The sequence below is a fragment of the Seriola dumerili genome, unplaced genomic scaffold (assembly GCF_002260705.1).
Source record: "Seriola dumerili isolate Sdu_G_001 unplaced genomic scaffold, Sdu_1.0 BDQW01000302.1, whole genome shotgun sequence".
Classification (NCBI taxonomy): domain Eukaryota; kingdom Metazoa; phylum Chordata; class Actinopteri; order Carangiformes; family Carangidae; genus Seriola; species Seriola dumerili.
Window position 1 is genome coordinate 568,586 of NW_019174557.1, and position 26,172 is coordinate 594,757.

At 39.0% G+C, this 26,172-nt stretch overlaps 2 protein-coding genes across 4 annotated transcripts; one reads left to right on the plus strand and one right to left on the minus strand.

Annotated features, from left to right (window-relative positions):
• Nucleotides 1-2,077: 2,077 nt before the first annotated feature.
• Nucleotides 2,078-8,279, minus strand: LOC111231520 (exocyst complex component 1-like). Its single transcript, XM_022758638.1, has 4 exons — nucleotides 8,231-8,279; nucleotides 3,721-3,843; nucleotides 3,216-3,394; nucleotides 2,078-2,347 (listed from the first exon to the last, which is right to left on the minus strand). Exons 2-4 carry the CDS (start codon nucleotides 3,839-3,841, stop codon nucleotides 2,078-2,080), a joined length of 570 nt encoding a protein of 189 aa, XP_022614359.1. The 5' UTR covers nucleotides 3,842-3,843; nucleotides 8,231-8,279.
• Nucleotides 7,741-25,339, plus strand: LOC111231527 (circadian locomoter output cycles protein kaput-like). 3 transcript variants are annotated; one of them, XM_022758655.1, is made up of 24 exons: nucleotides 7,741-7,931; nucleotides 10,340-10,432; nucleotides 11,141-11,299; nucleotides 11,975-12,063; nucleotides 13,084-13,143; nucleotides 13,441-13,589; nucleotides 14,252-14,343; nucleotides 14,516-14,605; nucleotides 14,803-14,923; nucleotides 15,500-15,613; nucleotides 15,973-16,091; nucleotides 16,213-16,295; nucleotides 16,733-16,839; nucleotides 16,951-17,098; nucleotides 17,303-17,378; nucleotides 18,129-18,273; nucleotides 18,471-18,574; nucleotides 18,769-18,921; nucleotides 19,314-19,472; nucleotides 20,760-20,960; nucleotides 21,771-21,964; nucleotides 22,088-22,217; nucleotides 22,823-22,957; nucleotides 23,201-25,339. In XM_022758655.1, exons 4-24 carry the CDS (start codon nucleotides 12,047-12,049, stop codon nucleotides 23,513-23,515), a joined length of 2,712 nt encoding a protein of 903 aa, XP_022614376.1. In that variant the 5' UTR covers nucleotides 7,741-7,931; nucleotides 10,340-10,432; nucleotides 11,141-11,299; nucleotides 11,975-12,046; the 3' UTR covers nucleotides 23,516-25,339. The 3 variants fall into 3 exon arrangements, with proteins under 3 accessions (XP_022614376.1, XP_022614378.1, XP_022614377.1); XM_022758657.1 differs by having other exon boundaries at nucleotides 22,826-22,957; XM_022758656.1 differs by lacking the exon at nucleotides 7,741-7,931 and adding an exon at nucleotides 8,262-8,372.
• The last annotated feature ends 833 nt before the right edge of the window (nucleotides 25,340-26,172 follow it).

The following is a 26,172-nucleotide window of genomic DNA, read 5'->3' on the forward strand; positions in this document are numbered from 1 at the left end:
CTTTACACTATCCTCTCTCTCTCCGTAGATTCCGGAGGTAAGATATGTGGTGCCTGAATCTCAAAATTTCTCCGTTGAAAGGCAAAACCCTAGGTTATCACCCAGTGTTTACAACCGACAACAGGAAAACTCGCTCGGCTCTTTTCTAACTTGAATTTTGGCGGCAGGCAGGCAGGCACGGAGCAGCTAGTCCGTCCCCCTTGCGCCTGATACAATGTGAATGAATTTAATGTATCTAAACACGATGTTTGTGTATAATCAACATATCAATGAATAAATAAATATGAGTTATTTGAATAATATATAAACTGTGAAGAACACCGTTTCATATTTTCGTAAATGTATGTTTATTTATTTTCGTCAGGCAAGTTTTAAGTCTACTAAATGCCCCTGACTTGTCAGTATTGGCGCCACCTGTAGATAACAAGCTGAACCACAAGTCGAACAAAAAGTAACCAGCCAGTCCAATGTAAATCGTGGCCCTCTCTTTTTGGGAATAAATATACCAGGTAATGTAATATATTTAGTAAGGCTCAGTGCTGGAATATAACCAAGTACATTTACTCAAGTACCTCATTTAAAGTACAAATCTGAGGTCCATTTTATGACACCTCTACTTCACTGCAGGGAAATATCACTTCACTTTGTACTCTACACTACTGTATTTTTAGTTCTTTGCCATAGATTTGTATATAATATGAAGTGCTTAATTAATATAATATGATGCTTTGCTATAAACTACCTAATAGCATAGGCCTACAAGCTTTAGCTGAGACCATCTGACAGAAAATTTATTGGCAACTATTCTATCAGTTAATTTTCATGTAAAAAAATGCCAAACATTTTTTACATTTTCATGTAAAAAAAAAAAAAAAGAAAAAAAAAAAGCCAAACATTTCATGGTTCCAGCTTTTCAAATGTGATTTTCTACTTTTCCTTTTAATAATTCAAATGATTTAGAGGTTTGCACTATTATCACAAGCACTGTTATAGTGTCACTTTGGGCATTTTTCACTATTTTCTGAATTTTTACAAACTAAGCAATCAGTTGGTTAATGAGAAAATAATCAGGAGATTAATCTACAATATAAATAATATTATTCATAGCTTTATATAAACTAGTTAAAATGTAGCTCCACCGCAAGCAAAATGCAGTTTGCACATGAATGCACCAGGAATAATAACCCTAATGATGTAATGTGTGACAGGCACGGGGGGCCATTTTTCTGTGTTGAATACTTTTACTTTTAATACTTTGAGTACATTTTGCCGATTGCACTGCAAGACTTTTACTTGTAGAGAGTTTTTAATACTTCTTCCACCACAAGGAAGGATGTTCTGGCTATGCTATGCTACTGAGAAACATCATCAGCAATGGGTCAGACTTACACAGTCTGCTTTTGTGGGAACAACAGATATCTTAATGATGATAAAATAGCTTGCCATATGTTGACATCTTTTAACAATGACTCCTTCATCAGACTATATAATATTCACCAAATATTTTTTTAAATTGCAGATTGCTAACCCCAAATAAAAGAGAGAGAGAGAGAGAAGAGAGAGAGGGAAAATATCTTGTGTCCTCAGTGGTATGGCTATGGCAATGATTTAAGGCATAAGCTACAACAGGAGACGGGGAAATAGCAGTGTGAAAAAGGAAGAAGGCCACGGGTAACACAAATATGACCCTGTGGAAGACAAAGAAAGGCAGTGGATTTGGAATTGTTTTATTTCTTCTCCATTTGAAATTCACACTTTTACATTTGCACACACATAGCATACCTTCAGGGATCAGTAATTAAATGATCACAAAAGTGGATTGCACTGTTAACAAATACCAAGCTGCTTGAAACCTGTATTTGCAATAAAGATACATTCAGCAGAATATTAATGCAAAAGACTTTTCATGGCGAATAACTCCAAATCAATGCCATAGTAGTGTAACAGAAGCAACAATAATTTACTCCACAGCTCCTACTCAACACAAGTTACATACAATAAATCTGCCACAGTTTTCTAACTGACACACATAGATACACACCTTACTTGACAAACACACAATCATTGTTCCATTCAGTTATGCATCCAGGGGCACAGGACACATGGACAGACACACCAAATTGAATGCATAGAAGCATATCTGTGTCAGAACAACACAGTCACCTCTGTTGGAGTAGAAGGACGTGGGCTTGATGTAGGTCCAGTCAAAGTTCCTCAAGTTCAGCGACCTTTGACAGTGCCGATCACTTAGAGCAACCAGGGCACGCACGATAGTGTATTTGGCCGAGCAGCTGACGGCTGTCACTGTCCGCACCTTGTCAAAGTGCAGCAGGAAACAGGGGTCATCCTGGAACCAGAGGACACATGGACACAGAATGAGATAAGCATTTCCTACACAAAAAATAAATATTTTGTGAACACCTTTTTAAAATCTGTAAAATAACACCATAAACACTTAATTAAAATTAACATCACTTGAGTGGAGAACTGGAGTCAGATATACAGTATGAAAGCGAGTGGGCTCCTGGGAGGTGAAAGTTTGAATGGCTTATTTTTATTTGAATAAGAAATAATGTTGATAAAAACATGAATTCAGTTTTCCAGCACAACAGATGTTGTAATTAGCAACTACAACTTTTTAACATTTGAAGACTGGAATGCTGAGGAATCTCTTGATCCTCAACTGTGAAAACACACCGTCCCTTAACTGACGAAATGTGGTTGAAAGCTTCAGTTAAAACTTTATGGACCTTGAGTTAAGGTATTTTTTTTAATCACACCCAGATTTCTGCAGGAACAGGTTAACAGATAATTGAAGTAGTTGTTCATAATAAAGTTGGTATAGCTACAGTGTTAGGCACAGATATTTGTGTTGTAACTCTTCTTATGCATTTTACTTATTTTGTTTTTATTTAGGATCCCAATGAGAGACAGTTGAAATTCCTTTTGGGTCCACACAAGACACCATAAGTATCATATATGTAGTATAGCAAGAAACATAAAATAATTAAATGTGTAACTATGTGAAATTATATCTTGAAACAAAATACATTGTTTCAAAGCTTTTGTAATTATACAGAGAGATTGGGAACAAATTTTGTTAGAGAGCAGAAAATATTATATTTCAATGGCAGTATTTTATGTGGCATTCATACCAACCTTACCTTATGGCAATACTATGTAATCGAAAATTGTAATTCAATATGGTGACTCACCACATCAGGGTCCCGTCCGTCAACAAGAGTCAGGTCTTGCAGGGACCAGGTCTCCGTCCTCCTGTAGCAGTCCTGTATGCTGGAGCGTTTGGTGTGGGACCTCTTGGATCCAGACTTAAGAGATGGCTCCGATATCTGACATCGCACTATACATAACTGCACCACTTTGGTTTTTGCAACTGCAGAAAAATGAAAAAAAAAACACCTTTCTTTTTTTTTTCCAAGTAAACAGGTGCTGTGCAGCACAAGAAAATTCAGTTTTAAGTTTTACCTTGAAGAGGTAAAAGACTTAAAAGACTACATAGTCGGTGTTTAATACGACAGTACAAGGCCATATTCAGCTTCTATAGAACCAAAATATTCTGCATTATATTTGCAGAATTAAAAATCCATTATAAAGATTATTAAATGTCCTCATTAAAAAATTTTATGCAAGGATTTATGGCAAGAACACAAGATCTGACGTTGTGTTGAAGGGTTGAACATATCTAAAAATCCTATTTACCTGAGACACAAAGAAAATGTCTTCCATGCGACGGCTCTTCAATCTCAATAAACTCCACCAGTCTCTGTTTTGCAGGTCGGAACAAAACCCTCTGCATCTCCTCCCTCAGAAGAGACGACATCACTGGAGAGAGGAAGAGGAAAATCAAAGCTGGATGGTGGTGAGCCGCAAAAGAGTTGCAAGAGAAGAGATAATCGAAGAGAGAGAGTTGAGGAAAAAGATAACGAAGATCGTGACACCGGACAACAGTGAAACCTGGCAGTGGTAAGGGAGGGAGGTGGTGATGTGGTTCCTCTGGTCAGACTGGCGTGAAAACCTGTGGTTGTGGGTGAAACGGGCTATTACAAACACACACACACACACACACACACACACACACACACACACACACACACACACACACACACACACACACACACACACACACACACACACATACTCCACTCAGCAGCAGTCAGGTTAGATGAGCCATGTTAATCTTTCATTAAAGAATGACTTCATACCAACTGGCCAGTCTTTTCATCATGTTACCCTTTTATTACTTCAATTAAGATCCATTATGATGATCCTGATATTGACCCAGGTTTCCTGCAAATATGGATTTCACTCTTGTGTTTGTATTTACTTGACTGAAGTGTATCTAACAAAAAGCATAGATACACACTTTACCTGTAGTTGTATATGATTACACAGTATGTCCCCTCACAACACACACAGACACACTCTATCTTTCTTTCTTTCTTTCTTTCTTTCTTTCTTTCTTTCTTTCTTTCTTTCTTTCTTTCTTTCTGTGGTCTCTCTGTCTCTCCTCCACTCACTCACATATAGACGATGATATATAATGTGGCACACTGCCCAATGTTTGTCTGTGATTAAACGGTTGTTGTGTGGGAAAAGAATGTCCCACAGCACTCTGCATGGTTTCCATTACCCTGTAGTAATTCAATCTCTGAGAACAGGTACAAGTGGGGTGAAGCACTTAAATGGAGGGATTTTACCAGCACATAAAGGATGCTTCACTTCTTTAGTGATCATGGCTACACAAGACAAGTTGCTAGAGGTACTGAGAAGCAGAGAGAGCAAAATGTCACACTTATTAGCATGTTTTTTAAGTCCAAGTTCACGAGAGGTCGGTCAAAAAAAAGGTGGGAGGAATTTTCCATAAGCAGAACCACTCCAGAATGAGGCATACCACAAGAGTTGATTTGATTTGTTAGTAGGAAAGAGTGTGGCTCCATTGGATTTGTCACATTTGTGAAAACAAAGATGGGTCGTTCCACAGCTAAGTGCTTCATTGTTGTTGTTGCTGATGGTTTTTGTGGGTGTTCACTTGAAAGGCTTTTTGCCTCTGAGATGGAAAGATGAGTGGATGGGCAGGAAGTAGGGAGGAAATATACAAGTGTTGAATCTCATGAATAACACATAAGGTTTATTCTACTTACTTATCATAAACTTTAACCCCAGTAGGCCTATATCTGTCATGTGCATTGAAAGGATTATTATATGGAGAAATAATTGGAGAAATCCCAGAATTTGCACAAGAGAGTAGCTTTTGTAATGTGTGATAGAATGCACAACGATAAAAGCTGCAATAGTTTATTATTCAAATTCAATGGAAATGCTGCATTGATGTGTCTATATCTGTATTTTTAAGAACTTATAGTTGTGATGATTTATGTGAGCATTCCCATCATCCCTGACATTGCACTCTGTGAAAACATCAAGGTGATTAACATCAATAGGAAATGCAGTGATAGCAATTGTAACACTGTAAGAGGACATTCTGAGAGGAATTTGAAAAGAGAAGTATGCATGATTAGAGAGGATAAAGGTGCAAGCAAGGATGAGGAGTAGATAACTCTGCAGGGCTGGATGAAGTAAAATAAGCTGGGACAGAAGGAAAGGAAAAAAGAGATGCTGACGAAGAGATTAAAGGGAGACGCATCAGAGAGAAAAGACTATCAAGAAGTATAAGTCGCATTTTCAAAGAATATTATTGAGAAAAAAGCAGGAGAAGAGGGGAGACACAAAGGATATAGAAAACAAAGAGGGGGAAATATAGCAAAGGAGGACAAATGTGCAGACTTGAGGAGACAACAGAGGACCTGAAGAAAAGAGAGAAAGAAAGCAGAGAAGGTGAAAAAAAGATGAGACTGTGAAGAGGAATTAAGGACTATAGGCCTTAATACGGATTATGCAGGAAGATGTGATGGAGGAAGCAAAGATGAGAAAAGAGGGAGTAGATATGAAAAAGGGGGAGAATCTTCAAGAAGCAGATAATGACTAATCCGAACAAAGCATAAGAGAAAATGATGACAGGGGAAAGGGAAAGCGAGGGGGGCAAATTGAGTTCACAGAGACGAAGAAGATTGAAGAAAGTAAAAGGAGGCATGGAGAAATTCTGAGAAGGTGCAGTCAGCGGTATAAGCACTACTGGCACTACTATATATTAAATAAACAAGATGAGAGCTAATGAAAACAATTGTTTAATGCACAACAAGCCCAAGGCTGGAATTACAAGCATGCCAGTGTGAAAATAGGAACGTGGGCGGAAAGGAAAGTTGTGGTTTTGGTTAACATATGCAGTATATTATGGATTTTGTATGCATATTTTGTGGTATTTCAAAGTTTTAATTCATGGCGACCTCTTTCTAACTTGCTTCAACTGTGCTTCATCATTTCTATGTGTCACTTATGTGATCACCTTGCCTGTTATATTCTTCCTGACAATGCTGCAGCAATGCTTAAATATTATCCACCCAGCTACCTGCCTGTCATGGGTGCATCTGTTTCCCAATGAAGGGGGTTAGTAAGGTGGCAGAGGATGATAAAGAAAAGTCTTTTAGTGTTTGCTGACATCCGTGTAAACAAACACAGCGGTGTACGGAAATCTGGTTTGACTCACACACATTTTTTGCTGGAGAAAATAAATTACTTTTGCAAATGCTGCCTTTCCTTTGACGGAGTCGACTCTAGCCTTGTAGAATTTGAACTGCTCCACTTTTTATTATAACTATTATACTTTTATTATAATTGTTTTGTTTTTAATTCTAAAATAATTATGTAAGAATAAACAACTGTAGTAATTATCTATGTACAGCATCTTTTTAATCTTGAATGATTTAAATGTAGGTATAAATTGCTTGCAAATGAAGGCTGAACATTTCTATATGAACAATGGTGTATTCAAAACAGAGAGATTTAATTTTAAATGCACTATATGTCTTGATAACATAACATACATTCATAAAGATAATAACAGTAGGCCTATAAATAGCTATCACTTCAGCCATTATATGTTTACTGCAGCCCCTACATAACCAGACTCCTGTCATCTCTTTTCTCTAATGTTTATGAGTTTTGTATTTATGTCGAAAAAAGTTGTTGACGTTGTTTGTTTTCTCTGAGTTATGTTATCAAAGGTATGTCATTAGAAATGACAAGGGCGTTCGGGACAAACGAAATTAACATCTAATTAAAGAGGATATCTAATGTCAAATTGTACCATAATATAAACTTATGGGAACCTCTACACAGTAAAGGTGTAACGTCACGGCTCATAGAGCTTGCGATTGGATGTCGATAAAAGGGGAAACCCCTTTGCCATCAGACAGGGCCATCCCTACCCTGCTCTGCACCCTCCTGGCGATCATCCAATGTGACATTCACGATCCATTCACTGCTACCTAACCTAATCCTTTTTCCTGAAAATAATGTAGTGAATATTTAAAGTGCACATTAACATTATTGTGAAAATATTCATATAGATATATAGATATAGCTTTTTATCATTTTACATTTAAGTATGCAAATGCTTTATCAAAATACGGATTAGCTGGATATCTGTGGCTACTATCCCGGTCATTCTCGCTTTAAGTGCATTCATTTGCATGTCAGGAGGCAGAATCGCTACCTTGTACTTTTATTCTCTACCATATCAAAAAGTAGGTGGCACCGATAGTGGACTGGACTAGCTGGAAAAGCCACAAAAACACGCGGAGTCATTTCCCCTCTGTAGATCCTCTCCGTTTTGCTGCTACTGTACTTGCAAAATAGTGCGCCCTACTGTCTCTATTGCGCATGACTGTACGTCGTAATATGAAGTAGGCCTCCTGTTTTTCTCCCCAACCCGGAGTCCTCCTGGCCCCCACCACCTCGATGCAACGTTCAAGTAAGCAAAACACGCAGGCTGCTGTCGATTATTTGCGAAGGTAAGGATTTTTAATGCAAATATCCAAAGCCGATTGTGATATAGCACGGCCGCCGTGTTCGGTAAACGATGTGTGTGTGTGTTTTTAGCGTGCGGAAGCGGTCGGACTGCAGAGGAGGCTTCGGGACTGTTTCCGCACGCTTGAGGGAGAGCAAGGCCCAGTGACCCACATTCAGAGCAGCCAGTGTCTATGTGTACGAGTGGGCGAGCGTGTGCGCGTAGCCCTGTTAGTGTGTGTGTATATGTGTGTGTGTCTCTCTCTCTGTGTGTGTATCTCTCTCTCTGTGTGTGTGTACATACATCTGCCGCGAAAATGTTTCCACCATCGCTGGGTTTAGACGCTTCTCCGCCACCGACATTTATGTTTTTGACGGAATTTGCGAGGATCTTGTCCCGCTCGGATGTTTAGGCTCGGTCTTCTCGCGGCGTTTGAGGACCAACGGTAATATTTCACAGATTATTTTATCTTCAATGTCAGTTGTTGCGTGACAGCTTGAGGCTCGGCGCCAGCTTGCCTGGATAGGGGCTGATATTCCTCCTGCTTATTTTACAAACGTGAAGCGCTTTACCTGTCATAACTGTGTCATTCAGTGTTTGTGAGGGTAGCGTGAGAAAACGGGACCAGTAAGAGCATTAAATCTCTGAGTTAAATGGGCAGTTTTCGGTAGCAAGCTTAGTTAGCCTGCTAGCTAGCTATATGGGTTGCTCTCTTCTCGGTTGTATAACGAACACCTGTGGCACTAAAAGGTGTATTAAAATGTTGAATTGTGATAGCTTGTGTTGGTGGGCTGCATAACATGGTCTCCACTGGGTCATAATGCTAATATCAATGTTAATTCATTGGCACTGGTGTGCTGTGGCTAGAATCGCCCAATGAAGAAGCTCAGTGTAATGAGGCTTCACTTATTGGCCATCAGGAATACATGACTGTAGGTCAGGCCAGTGCCTCCCCAACAAGAGACCCGGGACCACCACGGGGTCCTCAAAATGGCTCAACTAAATACCTAAATCTCACTATTATCTCACACTAAAATCGGTACATTAAGAGTCTAGCAGGATGGTGATGTTATCCTAAGGTTTTACTGTACCCACTGTGACCTTCCTGCCTACAGTCATATCTTACAGCAAAATCCTGTTAAATGGGGTTCAGTGGGACACAGTGTGATCCAAGTTGTGGTCTGTTTTCCATCTGGTGTCTGGGACTGCTTGACAAATTTGGTAACAGCACTTTCAGACTATTCAACAACACACCACAAATTTGCTGGAGTCCTGAAATGTGCCACTTTGCCTGTTCAATTAATGGGTTAGCTGATTTAATCACAGCTATTTCTATAATCAATTCATATTTTTTGTTATTTTATTTTATTTTTTTATTTTTTTAGCAAAAATGGCAATGTAGCCATCTCTGGTTCAGAGAGGTTCACAAATGTGAGAATTAGAATTTTGGTTATATATGGTTATGGTTATATGGTTTGGATGGCAAGTCGGACAAAACAAGCTATCTGATGACATAGCCTTAGGCATTTTTCACTATTTTCAAATGATTAAAATAATCGTCACATGAATTGATGAATGAAAATGATATTAGTTGCAGCCCCACTGAAATTATTATTCAATTGATCTGCCTCATTGTTCAAGCAAAAATGCCAACAATCTCTAATTACACCTTCTCAACAGTGAGGGTTTGCTACTTTTCTTTATCTTATGTGATAGTAAACATGAATTTCTAAGTTTTAGACTGTTGGTGGTACCTTCCACAACACCTTTTCATTGAGAAAATTGTTGGCTGATGAATAGAGCTAAAACAATTAACCAATCAATCCAGCAACTATTTTGATATTTGATTAATTGTTTCAGTAATTTTTTTCCACCAAACAAGCCAAACATGTACAGGATCCAGTTTCCTGAGTGTGAAGACTTTCTGCTTTTGTTTTTTTAGATCATTGTAAATTGATTATATTTGGGGTGTGGACTATTGATCAGACCCCATCTTGACTTCATCTTGACCTTCAGCAATTTTAGGGCAATTTTTCACTATTTTGTCAAATTTTATAGACCAAACAATTGATAGGTCAATCTAAAAATCTACTTGACAGATTAACTGATAATAAAAAATAATAATTAGTTTCATCCTTAATCTTATTGTAGTATGAATATCTTTTTAGATATCGACTGTTTTGGAACAAAATAAAGAATTTGAAGATGGCACCACAAGCTCTGAGAAAGTGATGGGCATTTTCTGACAAATTATCAAACATTTTCTTAGTTGGTTGCCGCCCTCATTTCCTGTTTTTAACTTGCTGCAACTAACACATTTACCTGTTGGCCTCTAGAATTTGCATGCATGGTAAACAGTGAGCAGGCTGTGTGGTATGTTTGTTACTCAGCCAGGGTTTTTTTGTGTTGCAGGTGAGGTGTGGCTTACACGTGACGTGATTTGTCAGTGCCTGGAAGGATAGGATCTAAAACTATTACTTTGCCTTCAAGGAGACATTCCAGAAAGTAAGTTTAATCATCTCTTTTCTTTTAATAAATGGGTCACTGTCCTCCAAAAGAAGTACTCTTACTAATACTAATAATGTAAGCATAGTAACTGCTTTTATTCAGGATTTCCTTGCTGCGCTGATGTAAAGTTATTCACACTTAATAAATTAAGATTGAATTTCAGGACCTTTAAACAGTCTTGATTCATAAAATCCGTTTCATTGGTTATTGATTATTTATTTATTAGTAAGTTGTTTAGAATTATTGTACTCGTAACAAAACAGCTACTGTACATTTTTGCAGCAAGGTTCTATTTTAAATATGCTAAATTACACACACTGTAACATTGGTTAAAAACAGTGATAAAAAGATTGATAAATCGGTAAACATGATCTTACACTGACTGGTAGCTCATTGGTTTGTTATAATTTAATTCGATATGTAAATGAGCTATAATATTCTACATGTGAAACAGAAGCAACAATGGGCAAGGTGAAAGGTATCTCAAATCAAATAAAGGTTTTTTTTTTTTTTTTTCTCATTTATGTTTTTTTATTTTTTCTGTATAGGACAATTTAACTTATAAAAATCATTATTTGTTACCGGCAGTTGCGGCTGCACCGTGGCAGTAAAGATGGAAAATGTCTAAAACCTGTTCTCAAATCAATTCAATGACTCCACATGACCTCACATGACCCCATTTTTCTGCTCTGATTTCTCCCGCAGGTTTGGTCAACCACCATGTCTTTCCTGCGGTCTGGTGCCCTCTCGTGACCCCAATGACCTCGACACCAGTTTTGACCGTAGAGTCAGCTTTGACCCCAAACCCTTTCTACGACCCCTGAGAAGAGACGTTAACTGACCGCGCACATAAGCTGCAGTGGGGTGAGAAATTACAACATACACACTTGCACACATTTACATATCACACACTAACACACAGAGCTGTTTTGTGATAAACTTAGTTTATGAAAGAGTTTAAAATTTGATCATGCAGATAATTCCTTTTAACTGAGTAAGTTTAATTACATTATATTTAGATGTATGCTTCCTAACACATGTTGCAGCATATGTTATAAATGTTCTACTCCCCATTAATATGGTCTTCATCAGACATCTGTGCTAGGATTCATTTTGCAGTTAAGATGACACTAGAAATATTAGTCATTTGTGTATTGAAGTATAAAAGTAGCCATTACATTAAGCCAATTATCTGAAGCCTTTGGAAATGCTAATGATTGTGATTAGTGTTTGAGAGCAACTCATTGGGTAAAAAAAACTTACTTGAAATACCAAATGTGTCTATGTGCGTATTTATTTTTATTGCATGCATCAAGAAGGAGTTTGAATCAACTTTACCTGACTCTGTAGGCTTGGTCTATTCTCATAGGAGACCTCAGTTAACCTGTTTGTCAAGATAAGTGTTTGTAAAATGAAAGCAACTAATTGGGGGTGAGAATCTTTGTGATTTTGTGATTTTATTTTATTTCCTGATGTCATGCTTTTTGTGCTTTTACTGCAGTGTAATGGGTGACAAACCATTCAATTATGTCTCTCCAGGTGGTCTTCCAAATGCCTACCTCACGCCTAAAGAGCAATTCACTCCAGCCACAGCCCTGATCAGCAGCCACCATGACATCAAGCATAGGGTATGTAGGGTACACACACACACACACACACACACACTACACTCAGTAGCCACTTTAATAGGTACACCTATTCAAGCGAAGACATATCTGCCATAAAGTCTACCTTTACAAAGTTTATATTGTTAAGTTCTTGTATAGTTAAAGGTGGTTTTGCACTTGAGTTTTTCAAATTTTTTTCTCCTCCCTATTTGCATACATTAGGGGGCAGAATATTAAGAACAACTCTGAATATAATGCAGTCCATTTTAAACACGACCAATAACTAAGACATCAGCGCTAAAACATATATTTGACTTAACACACCCATGACATTATCAACAAAGACTGATCACAGTCGGCATCATAAAAGTAGACTTTATAGCGGAACAGTTTTATTGGATTGTATTAGATTATATAGGTGCACCCAATAAAGTGGCCATTGAGAATTTTATGTCAGTTTATCATAGTGGAAATACGTGTAGACTATACACGTACAAAATATGTCCAGATATATAAGTTTGCAAAAACATAATGGTGCTTTATCAATCAGTTATTGCAAATGGAATTATTATCATTATTATTATTAAATTGCATGCTACAATAAAAAAAATCTTAAGAACACTGATTTCTTGCCATTTTAAGCATTAAAGTAGTATTTTATAGGTATTAAATTATAGTTTGAAAAAATGTTCATCAGTACAAATGAAAGTGTTGTAGTGTATTGACCTACATTAATTGAAACGTAGGCAAGAACACGCCTTGTTGCACAAATGCACACGCAACCTTCTTGGCAAGCAAAACACATTCCTTCTCTCTCCCTCTCTCTTTCTGTCTCACTCTATTTTTTTGTGTGTGTGTGTGTGTGTGAGTGACCGACCCAAAAATAAACCTGTGCCTGTCATGCAGGAATCCTCTCATTAGCCAACATCTGTCATTAACTATTATTAACAATGCATATCTGCTTTCAAGCTGCCAACAAACGTGCACACACAGGAAAACAATAAAGGAAAAGTCTGTAAATACTTTTTTCTCCTCTTGTAGGGATGATTGTAGCATCTTTGATGGGTTGATGGAAGAAGATGAAAAGGACAAAGCAAAACGGTAAGCTAGATATATAGATGATTAGTATAGTGTGTGTTTAATATGAGTAAACCAATCCTTCTCATAAAACATTACATGCTATTTAAGGGCTTGTATCGTGTATGGGAACTTTTTTAGCTACTGTAGAGAATATACCATGTCAAAAGACTTTATTGAATGCCATACATCTAGTTTACATCTGGTTACATCTGCTCATTTTCGGGGTTGTTGTTATTTCTGTAAGTCAATAAGTAAAGCAAAAAATCTATGACTGAATCACATTTAGAATCTAATTTATCACTGTGTTTTGGATCCTAGCGTGTCCCGTAACAAGTCCGAGAAGAAACGGAGAGACCAGTTCAATGTCCTCATCAAGGAACTCGGCACGATGTTGCCTGGCAACACCAGGAAGATGGACAAATCCACCATCCTGCAGAAAAGCATTGACTTCCTGTGTAAACACAAAGGTCAGGGCTTTCTACCATCCTCACCTTGCTTCTTGTGTTTATGTTGAGCACCTCGCAGGACGGACACTTCTTGTTCTATATTTAGCTTTATTATTCTCTCTTGTGAACGCGGCTGTCAGTGCTTGTTTACTGTCATCACTAGAGCCTGTTGGAAACACTTTTTATTATTCTTTTTTTATGAGACATGGTCACTGTGTATATTGTTATTAAATTAGGTTTAACCTTCCGGCTGTGTATTGTTGACATAATGTGTTATGATTAATGATTGTGGTATTTTTGAATTCTGTGTTTGAGCCGCTTTAGATCTAAATCCTCTCACCGTCTCTCTCTTCATTAACTTAGCTGATGAACACCTGAATATTGAGATTCCTTTATGCTGAAATATTTAATTAATGCACATGGATTACTACCGCTTTCGATCCTACCTCTTTTTGCTGTGCATGTTAATTAACTTATCATTAGCCTCTTTATCAGTTGTCACTGCTCTTGTGTACTGTGTTATCTAGTGTTCTGTTTAACTGCCTTGTTTTCACTCTGAGCCTTGAACTATCAATACATTTTTTTTACCATCCTGGCCCGTGTTATTTCCGGCTTTTTGTGGGGAGTCTTTTATGTCCTTTCCTCTCTTGACTTTTTCCTTATCTTCCTCTCTCTTTCATCAGAGATCGCCGCTCAGTCGGAGTCGAGTGAGATCAGGCAGGACTGGAAGCCTCCATTTCTTAGCAATGAAGAGTTCACCCAGCTCATGCTGGAGGTCAGAAACCTCACGTTTTCTACTGTAATCCTGCCTGCTAGGAGACATTGAATTACAATTTTAAATCTGTTCTGATTTAAACAAAGTCAAACTCTTGACAGCCTCCATCTTGTACTTATTCTACTGTTGTAGCTCAACATATCACCCTGTTCTTCTTGTCCTACATTATCAGGCTCTGGACGGGTTCTTTATAGCAATAATGACGGATGGCAACATCCTCTACGTCTCTGAGAGTGTCACCTCACTACTAGAACACCTACCGGTGAGTAACACTGGTTCTTTCTTTAGCCTGGTATGTATTAGTCATCAGCTGTATTGTAGACATGCTTAAAAGGGATTTTATTTTTTGTTCTTCAGATTTAAAATGTCAGAATGACCTGTGTGTTCTGAATGGGGTCTGGCCTTTCTCCTGATTTGTGTGTGTGTGTGTTCTCATGCATGTATGTTTGTCTTCCTCAGGCGGACTTGGTGGACCAGAACCTGTTAAACTTCCTGCCAGTTGGGGAACACTCCGATGTGTACAAGGCTCTGTCCACGCACCCTACCGACCCCGAGAACCTTAGCTCTGATTACCTGAAGAGTCAGTAACACCATTTTACACCATAGTGTCTGGTTATTTCAACATTATCCAATAATTGTATTAATTGTATATAAAATGTAAAATGGGAATGTTTGATCAAGCATTTACTTCTGTATCTGTTTTTTTATTCACATAACTAATTATTGAGTGTTAATATTTAAAGAAAATGAGACAGAAACAAAACAAAATAAACTGAAAACCCACATTTATCCTACTAACTGTAATAAATCATCGTATATATCTCTGTCAAAAAATGAAAACACTTAAAAATAGGGTTTTCATAGCTCAGTAGCTAATTTTGTTAGTCTGGTTCATCTTTTGTCTGTTAGGAAGCAATTCGTTGGATATAAAATAATCATAGCCCAGAGCCATCTTCTCAGATTGGAACAACCTAACACAGTTAATTCTTAGTGTAGCAACATGCATCAACACAAAAGTCTGAAAATACTGGCTTAATTTTTGCATGATGCTTGAACAAGATTGTCTCTGTTTTGTCTTGATTTCAAGAACCATGATTTTACTGGATGCGACCACATTTTTTATTTTTCAGTAACTTGCATAATTTTTTTTCTCCAGCTAAGAATCACATGGAGTTCTGCTGCCATATGCTACGAGGGGCCATTGACCCCAAAGAACCCCCCGTCTATGAATATGTGAAGTTCATCGGCAACTTCAAGTCACTCAACAACGGTGAGCCATGTAGATAGCGATGTTTTGTTAATTTTAGTCATTGAAACAATATTGCATGTGAGATATTTTAGATCAGCTAAAAGACTTAAGTCAGGTGACAATAGCTTGAAAGTTAAAATATTTATATCTTTGCTGTTTTGCCTAACAAGCATGCATGTTCATGGGAACGTCCACAAGTAGGAAGTGTCACAAAACTCTGTTCAAGCCCATTTAAAGTAAAAGTTAATAAAAGAAGATTATCATTTGGTCAATGCACATATTTTCCAAGTGTGAGTGTCAAACACTTGACTTGAGTGTGGTCATTGTATGCCACAGAGAACCACACTGTATCTTTCTTGACTCTGTTCTCTGTTGTGTAGTTCCCAACGTGACGAGGAATGGTCTGGCAGGGGTGTTACAGCGGTCGCTACAACCTGCATTTGACGACCAGGTGTGCTTCGTAGCCACAGTCCGACTGGCCAAACCTCAGTTTATTAAGGTACACTGCTGACACACACAAACACACACACACTCAAGCAAAATCACACAGTCATTAATTAACCATTTTATCTTACATACCTTTACATACCTTCTCCCTTCTCTCTTTATTGTTTTATTAGGAAATGTGTACAGTGGAGGAGCCCAATGAAGAATTCACCTCCAGGCACAGTTTAGAATGGAAGTTCCTCTTTTTAGACCACAGGTAAACACACAAACACACACATGCCATTATACTGTATCATACATGCATGTCAGACAGTAGAATGGTTGGATTAGAGAAGCTATGTCTGGTCATTTCAACTTCCTGAAATGGACGATCTGAAATTCACACCCAGACTGTGCCAATGATTGGTAATCTGTGCAGAGGTGAGGAGGGAGCCAGGGTTTGAACTTCTGTGGCTCTTATTTTTCATTCTTCACACATCTAGGTTTATCCCCTTTCCAGCTGAGTGCAACGCTGTGAATGTCTTTCAGAAGAAACTGTCCAAAAATTTGTCATCTCCATATTCAAATGATGCCACATGTGGCCAGTGTGGCCATTCTGAAAGACTATAAGCACTTTTGACTTATATGGGGACAGACAACTTGTATATATAAACCGGACCTATAATAGTGTAATCCAAACGTGTCTTCTTTCAGAGCTCCACCAATCATAGGCTACCTGCCTTTTGAGGTCCTGGGAACATCGGGGTACGACTATTACCATGTGGACGACCTGGAGACACTAGCCAGGTGTCACGAACACTGTGAGGGCTATATTTAATTCAATTTTTTCTAGAGAATTCTTTGTAAAAGCCTTTCTCTGCTTGTTGTTTCTAACATCTTTGCTCTTGTCTGCCTCCATCTCTCCTGTTCAGTGATGCAATACGGTAAAGGGAAGTCTTGCTACTACCGTTTCCTGACTAAAGGTCAACAGTGGATCTGGCTGCAGACGCATTACTACATCACCTATCACCAGTGGAACTCTAGGCCTGAGTTTATTGTCTGCACACACACAGTAGTCAGGTACTGGGGCTGAATGCTGTCTCATCTTCCCTTGTTATCTGTATCTTTTACTAATGGGATGTTTATCAGATATTTCTAGACCATTGTGCAGATTCTGATAAAAGCCAAAATCTTCTAAATTGTCTTCACAACTCTCATGCACACCACTTTCTTGCCCTGTAATTTGCTGTCCCTAAACCTCTCCCTTTTTTGCCCAAAATGCAGCTATGCAGAGGTGAGGGCAGAACAGCGTAGAGAACTGGGTATTGAAGAGTCTAACCCAGAGGTGGCTGTGGATAAGGTGAGAAATTACTAATAGAAATCTATACTCATATGTTTTCATTAATGCATGCACTGTATTATTAAAGTAATACCAATACAGTAGGTTATGTATGCAAGACAAAGTGTTCAAAAATATATTTTTTATTTTGTTGAATATGTGTATGACTGAATAAGAGAAATAAAACCGCACTATTCCTCGGTAATTGAGCTTGGATTAATTGATTGACTGAAGTTTTGTACCTTTTTACTAACAATATACATATCACAATATGTGTATATCATTTTACAAATAAATTCAGCTTCTTCATGGCCCATTGTGTTTTTAGATATGTCAAAATGAAGGCCAAAAACTTTTTAATGTAATCTGTTTCAAACAACAGGAAGTTAAAGGCCTATTTCTTACTTATTTTTCATCCTATTAACTTTTCTTATGTGTTACATTGTCTACAAATCTTTGTTGTTCTGTGATGTTATGTCAATGAGTGAGACTCTCCCTTTGGTCAGTGATTGCATCAAGATGAAAACAACAAATTAATCAAACTTTGTGTGGAATTCACAAACAGATACGACACTAGGAGAGCGATTGTTGATCTCACATTAATATACACATGCGGTGTGTTTGCTGTATGCTGTTGTGGGTTCTATCAGATTTAATGGATTTTTTTCTAGAATGATCCTTTACCGACTTACCCATTAGCCATGTCATTGTCACCTGTATGCAGTCTGACTTTTATTTTTGTGCATTTTTCCTCTGCTTGTCTGTGTTTAGAGTCAGGACTCCGGCTCAGAGTCACAGCTGAACACATCCAGCCTCAAGGAGGCTCTGGAGCGATTTGACCACAGCCGAACACCCTCAACCTCCTCACGGAGTTCCCGGAAGTCCTCATCACATGTCTCTGACAACACTTGCACTTGTAAGGAGACACACACACACACACACACACACACACACACACACACACACACACACATACACACACACACACACCCTACCATATACTCTAAAGTAAATTGAGTTTAATGGGATGACGAAGCCCTGCAGTAAGACGATATGTTATCATCAGCATGGTCTGAATAGGACTCTTGCTCATCAATGATTCTTTCTCTGCAGCAACAGCATCCAAGCTACACATGGACACGGCCACGCCTCCTCGGCAGTCACTAGCCTCCACCATGGAGATGACATCACAGCGCCGCTCATCCATCAGCAGCCAGGTGAGACTTTGTTGGCCACAAAAAGTTACATATAGCAAACCATAATGCTCTGTTTGTACAGAAGCTGATTTTTTTATATATCACATACAGACATGGGATTTAATTCACTTAATGCTGTTTTGTAATGCACTGGAGTTAAGGAAATTCATACATTGCATTTGTCTCAATACTGTTGATTATTTTTGTATTTGCAGTCTATGAGCTCTCAGACCACAGGCCAGAGTGTGACTCCAGGCATGATCACACAACAACAACAACAACAACAACAACAACAGCAACAACAGCAACAACAACAACAGCAACAACAGCAGCAGCAGCAACAACCACAGCTACAGACAAACGTACAGGTGAGAATCATGGTACTATATTTGGGTACTTCCATCACAAAATTATGTGCTATTGAGTAGAGCTGAAACGTTAATCACTTCGTTAATTACTTGGTTGGTATTCATTGTATTCTGTGATAATAAACTGTATACTTTTTAGGTTTTGAACTAGTGGTTGGACAAAAAAGATATTTTAAAGATGTCTTATTTTTCACTATTCCCTGCCTTTTTATCAAACAAATAATAAATGATAAATGATGGAGAAAATAATCGTCAGACCAACCAATAATGAAAATCATCATTAGCTACAGCCCTGATATTAAGTTTGTTATGCTCAGTTGCAAGTGTTTAATGAACACTGGAATGTAATACTGCTGAAGGAAGTGACCTATTCTTTTTCTCTACACTCACAGCCGGTGATGGAGTTCTCGGCACAGGTGAATGCCATGCAACACCTAAAGGAGCAGCTGGAGCAGAGGACCAGAATGATCCAGGCCAACATCCAGAGGCAGCAGGAGGAACTCAGACACATCCAAGAGCAGCTGCAGAGAGTCCAGGGACAGGGCATACAGGTAAGATGCAGATAGGTGTCAAGGCAGCAGCATTTTACAATGTAAAATTTAGCATTTAATTTAGGTCAAGTTTGCTTATTGTATATTTATAAAGCTATAGTATAGCATAGTTCTAATGTTTTTTTTAGTTTAAATGTGCTCCAAAACATTTGTTCCTAACTTGTTCATAACACACATAACACAATCTTAAAGTGGAGAGGTGCTGTCAGAAGCCTCTGTAACACCGACTCATTAACAGCAGAGACATTCTCCTCTAAAGTTTTTGATTGAGCATTGCCCTACTAACCAGTCAGAGAAGGCCAGAGTCATCGGTGGGAGCTAACAGCTGTCAATCAATGCATGAACATGTTTCTGGTTCTGCTACTCCTTTGGCACTGAGGCTTCAGGATAGTATTAGCTGCTGGAAGACGTCACTATAACTGACCGAAACACTAGCAAGCTCCCGATTCCTGCATTAGCTGAGACAGCAAACATGACAAGGATATAGGTGAAAGGTTTGGCGGAGTATAACGGAGTAGGGAGAGGCAGGAGTTTTGGTTTTGCTTTCTCATACTAGCGCTACATTGGTTTCCAGAACTTGTGTATTGTAGCTTTAAATTTAGTCTATTGTTTACTGTCTTAAATGTGACAGTTATAATGTTGTGCACTAATGTCTCACCATTTGAAATCTCCTTATTCCCAGTTTAATTTAGTTAGCGTTGGATGGAAGAAACACAGTTAATTGATAATTTAAGACATGAAGCAGTATATGTATATACTTAACTGCACTTTTACAGCAAAAGAAAATGAATTATATAGAGCTGTCTTGGTTTACTGAACAGGTTCATTTTACCAACAACGTAATTGCATACTCGCCTTTTGAAACGTAATTTTTTTTTAACACAATCATGAGCTCAGCAGCAGCATTTTCGTTTTTCCCCAAGATGTTTTCCAAATTTGAAAAATCCCTTACTTGAACAAAACTGGCACGCAACCCCTCCTTTTTTAAAAAGATCAGTCAGTGTATTGTGCTTTGTCTTTTCCCGTGGTGTTGTACCTGGCTTTGCCTGACCTAGATCAGGCCTAGAAGCAATGCATTATGTATTATTTTTGTTCTTTTCAATGGAAAACACAATAACAGATTCACTGCCTGCATGTGTAGCCTGTAAAGACAGTTTCTCTCAGTAAATTGTTCTGTTATGACAATGAACACATAATGAGATTTGGTACAAAAATGTACAAAAATAACTGCAGGCAGTGTGCACTCAGAGCACTGTGGGTTGACTTGTGGTGTTTTGATTGTGACAGATGTTGCTGCAGCAGCAGGGTGGAGCGATGAACGTACAGCTCCCTCAGGTGGGGTCAGTCCAGCAAACGACTACTTTGACCAGTCAGGTCCAGCAAACGACCATTAACCCCGTCCATTCAGGAACTCAGCAGCTCACCATCCAGCAGCAGGCACCCCCCCCTCAGCAGGCCCTACAGCAGCAGACCAACGCCCTCACACAGGTGGGACACACACACACACACACACACACACACACACACACACACACACACACACACACAGACACACGCACACACACTAACAGGCCAGCTTGTGCACTCTTCATTACATTCATTACATTGATTATGATTTAAATTAGCCATATCTCAAACTTGAGAAGGGAAAGATCCACAATGTATACTATGTCCAAGGTCATCTGAGATCATTCATGTTGTGTGAACTTTTGACACTGTTGGTCACATTTATGAGGAGAGTTTCTCAAATTACAGAAACAAAGTACTGTTCTGTGGAGTGGTAATGTTTACATCTCATTCAGATGACAGGAAGTGCCACAGGGAATGCTGTTTGTGTGTTTAATCATGTGAGTCACAGAATGCTCACAGGGCCAGTAAAGTTGTGTAAAGCATATTTAACATGGTTTGATACCCTCTGTACTCTGTATTATGTATTATTACAAAGGCAAGCATACAGTAAGCCAAATGGTTTCTCACCTTACTATATCAGGTTTTTTCTAAGTCTAAGTTGCTTCAGTACAACTTTTCCCAGCCCATCATCACCTTTTACATAGACATCTTGCTACTATACATAAAAATGTGTTGAGTTCAGACTTCAATTTATTTTCATTCTCTGTATCCTCATGGTTTTATGATCTCTTTAATGTATTTTAAGCTTTGTTCAAATTGTGCGTGTACCAATATGAAATGGGGGAACTAAGAAAACGTGCAATAATTTCCAAAAAATAAGTTTCGAGTCAATCTACTGTCTAATTCATGTCATCTCCCTTCCTACATCTCCACTTTGCTCATCTCCAGCCCCAGCGTCAATCCCAGCAACCTGCCCAGGCTCAGCCCCAGACCCAGGGCTCTGTATCTACTCCACTGTACAACACCATGATGATTTCCCAGCCAGGGCAGCCCAATGTGCTGCAGATCAGCACCAGCCTGCCACAGAACAACACACCGCAAGGCACAACCGTGGCCACCTTCACACAGGACCGACAAATCCGGTAAGAAGACAAAAACCAAAACTGATACTTGTCGACATACAGTATGATTCATGGATCCTGTAATGCATCTTTTTTCTTCGTTTTTTCATCTTCCCTCTTTTTCTCTTATTTCACCCTCTCCAGTTTCCCAGCAGGGCAGCAGCTGGTGACCAAGCTGGTGACAGCTCCAATGGCATGTGGCGCAGTCATGGTGCCCACCTCCATGTTCATGGGACAGGTGGTCACCGCATACAACCCCTTTGGTGGGCAACAGGTAAGGACAAAGCCATATGACTCATACAGAAACTAAAGAAAGCGATCTGGCAGAGATCAGGAATGATTATGACTCTGAACATCACTGAGGCACATTAGCATCCAGCTGCTCAGTGTCGACAGATTGTGGTCGAAGTGGGAGGCCATGTGAGGGAGTGTTAAATAACGTACATTTTAACGCTTAGTGGGAAAAATTGGCTTCCTTGATCAGCACATTTCTTTTGGATAAATGAAATCTTGGAAAGAAAAGGTTACCTATTTTGGTAAAAGTTACTGTGAATCCAAAACATAGACTAGTGTTTTGGTCTGAAAGCATTTTCAAGAGAATAAGTCAAGATAAAGTTTTTCCTCTTTGAATTACTTAACTTTCGTCAAATTTTTGAAACCTAATAATTAGTCAAAGGACTAACGGCACCAAAGACTTGTAAATTATTTGTGAAAAAACTCCAAAAATATCTTGGAAAGTTGGAGTCTTTGAGAATCCAATGACAGGTAACATAATAAATAGTAGTAAAAAGCAGTAAATGGCCTTCAATATTGTAAACAAAACTTCTCTGTCCTTCCTTATCACCCTGTTGTTCTGTGTTAACTTCTGTGTCACTTCAGCAGGGAGGGCAGACCCAAACCTTGACTCTGCAACCAGCCCAACCACCTCAAGCGCAGCCAGATGGCCAAAACCAGACAGCTGTAGTGGCTCAGAGCGGCCAGCAGGGGCAGCAACAACAACAGCAATTTCTACAGGTAACAGTAGAGGGTAGCAAATGTCATTGATTTAAATAAGCATCTTTAAGACAAGGTATCATGTTATATATTTATTTTATTTTAGGGAAAATGTTGTCTTAATGCTGCAGTAAATAATTATAAAATAACCTCTGTTTACAGAATTTTTACAATATTCTGAGTTGTATGAAAAGAGAGAGGGATTCATTGAATCAAGTATTAACTGTTTCATATTTTAATAGTCTTGCACTGTTCTTCTGTCAGGGCACTCGTCTTCTTCATAGTAACCAGTCTACTCAGCTGATTCTGCAGGCAGCTTTCCCACTCCAACAACAGGGCACATTCACCCAGGCAACACACCAACAGCAAACACAGCAACAACAACAACAGCAGCAGCAGCAGCAGCAGCAGCAGCAGCAGCAGCAGCAGCAGCAAAGGCAACAGCAGCAGCAACAACAACAGCAGCAGCAGCAATCTCACCACCAGAGGCACCAGCAGCAGCTGAAACCACAGCCCCAGAAACAACAGAAAGCCCCAACATCGCACAGGACTGACAGTGTCAGCAGCCAACCACAGTAAAGTATGGAGGAAAACATGTTATGCTAGAAAACCTGGGGGAACTGAAACTCGTAAGGAATTGTGGCATACATTTGTTTTGGTTGTGTGGCTGCCACAAACTTCCTTTCCCCCAAAATGCCCTCCTTTCCTCCAGCTGAAAGAAATTAATCATAGGAAAGAGGAAAGAGTCCACAAGGAACTCACTGAGGATTGTCACCATGGCAACAGGATGGATTAAAATCCCCTTTTCCCTCACCAGAGGCGGAGTTGTGAGGGATCTCCAGTCTCCGTGGAAAGCCCACAAAAATCCAGAGAACACCTTATCGCCACGGTAACGACTGACTCTTTTTGAAGGTGTGTCAAAGTGGACTGACCGTGTACAGATTTACTGTATGATAAAAAAACAAACTTGTAAATATCCAGTATAGCCTAACAGGAAACAGAAATGTAGTATTTTATATGATTGCATGGAAAAAATAACTGTGTAAGCTTTTATTAGCCGCTTTTGAAAAATGAATTTTTACTTTGTTCAAGTGTTTTCTGGTCAAAGATGGAGCGGTGACGTGCTCTCTAAGACCCCCCTCTCCCTCCCCCACTTGTCTCTTTTAGAAAAAAAGTCCAGAATGAGTCTTTAAAGTTCTGTCAGTTTGTTTAAAAAATGGTTGGGCTTGGGTTTTTTTTTTTTGTGGAAGTTGTGTTTTTAAACACTGTGTCTCTGAGACAATAACGCTCTTTTTAACTTTGTAATCACAAATTATGTTTGGCAAGAAACTAGATTACAGTTGAACTGAATTATTTGCAGGATGATCACTGTACGTATAACGGGTTTAGTGATTCCAAGTGCCAATAACATAGTCAATTTTTTTTTGAGCAAACTATTCAAAGGCGTATATATTTTTCAACAAAATATTACCCCTAATAAAGTTCATGCGTGTGTATATAGTAGGGATTATTTTTTAACAGTCAGAGAGCCCTATACGTAACAAACAGTATATCCTCAACCTCCTGAAACTTTAGCACTTGATGTGGTTGTGTACAGTAAATCACTGTCGAGACCTAGTTGTTTGTAATCTGTGGTGTGATTCTGTGAGTTAATGTGTGTTTTTGGGGATACAATCTTTGTGTGTGCGCATGAGTGGGCATGAGAGTCTCTGTGATTGTGTATGTTTGTCGCCCCTTGTGTCTTACAATAATTGACTTAGTAAGGGTTTGAAGTTGCTGGATGGTACTTGTATTCTCAGGAATGTGGAAAGTTTTGCTTCTGCCTCAGTCTGGAACCAGACCATGAAGGATTAGACAGTGATGCTGCAAAGACCAGAGGAAGAATAGTCATAAAGGGTGTGGTGACTGAATCAAATCTGACCCAGATTTCTAAGAGCCTTCCTCATTTCCTTATCAAAGGAAAAAACAGAGGTTGACTACTCCATAGGAATAAAGATGTAGATGGAGGAGGGTGTTGTTGAGATAAAGTAGTGCAGAAATATATAGAATCCCCTCTCAGCTTTCACTCAGATAGAAATCTACTGACTTCATTGTAACATCAAATCCGTCTCATGGTCTTCTGTATCATCAGTGTTTCATCCTTGTTTCTCTTCCTAGGCCTCAGAAACCCTCATGCAGTTCAGTTCACTTGTCTCTCAGTTCTAAAACAGCAGTTAAAACCAGGACTGGGCCTAGGTCCATTTTAAATTTTGATGGAAATGGGCTCAGCTCCTGTACTACAGTTGTAAGCCATATCGAACAGAAAAGCCTTGGATTGGAGGAAGTTTAATGGTTGGCAAAGGAGCATTTTGAATGTGTTGTTTTGTCTCTGAGTGTAGTAAAGAGTGTTTGTGTGTGTGTGTGTGTGTGTGTGTGTGTGTGTGTGTGTGTGTGTGTGTGTGTGTGTGTGTGTGTGTGTGTGTGTGTGTGTGTGTGTGTGTGTGTGTGTGTGTGTGTGTGTGTGTGTGTGTGTGTGTGTGTGTGTGTGTGTGTGTGTGTGTGTGTGTGTGTGTGTGTGTGTGTGTGTGTGTGTGTGTGTGTGTGTGTGTGTGTGTGTGTGTGTGTGTGTGTGTGTGAGAGCGAGAGCGAGAGAGAGAGAGAGAATATAGTGTCTCCTCTTCTTGATCCTACTTGTATCACTCGGGGGTCAGTATTGGTTTCCCCTGGCGATAGCCAATCAGTTCTTGCGTTGCAGTATAAAGAAATAATTGTAATATTCAAGAAACTTCCACTCTGGTTAGGCTTAGTATTCTGCAAGCCCAAGTGTGGGACAGCTCAACTTGAATACATGTTTGTGTGAGAGAAAGAGTTTGTATGCATGTTAACTGTCACTGTAACCCATTATATTTTCATATGGAAAAGTGTGACTGGAAAAGGATGGATGTGAGGCTATGCAGAGCATTGGTCACCTGTCAGGCTAATGGGCATTGTTATTGTTTTACAATGAAAGACTGCTCAACAAACATTTATCACAATATCTACACATCAGACCAGTCTCAAATAGTAGCCCTCAGAAATATGCTTTTAATTTAGTTTAAATAGCCATTTATGCGACTTTGCAAGGACAAATTCTTGTCTTGAGTCAGAAAAAATAAATAGTTTAAGAGATTTTACAGCAAGGGTCTTACTATTCGAACCAGGTCTTCCACCCATCACATAGCATATAGATCCTCTATAGACTAGTTTGTGTTTAAAGC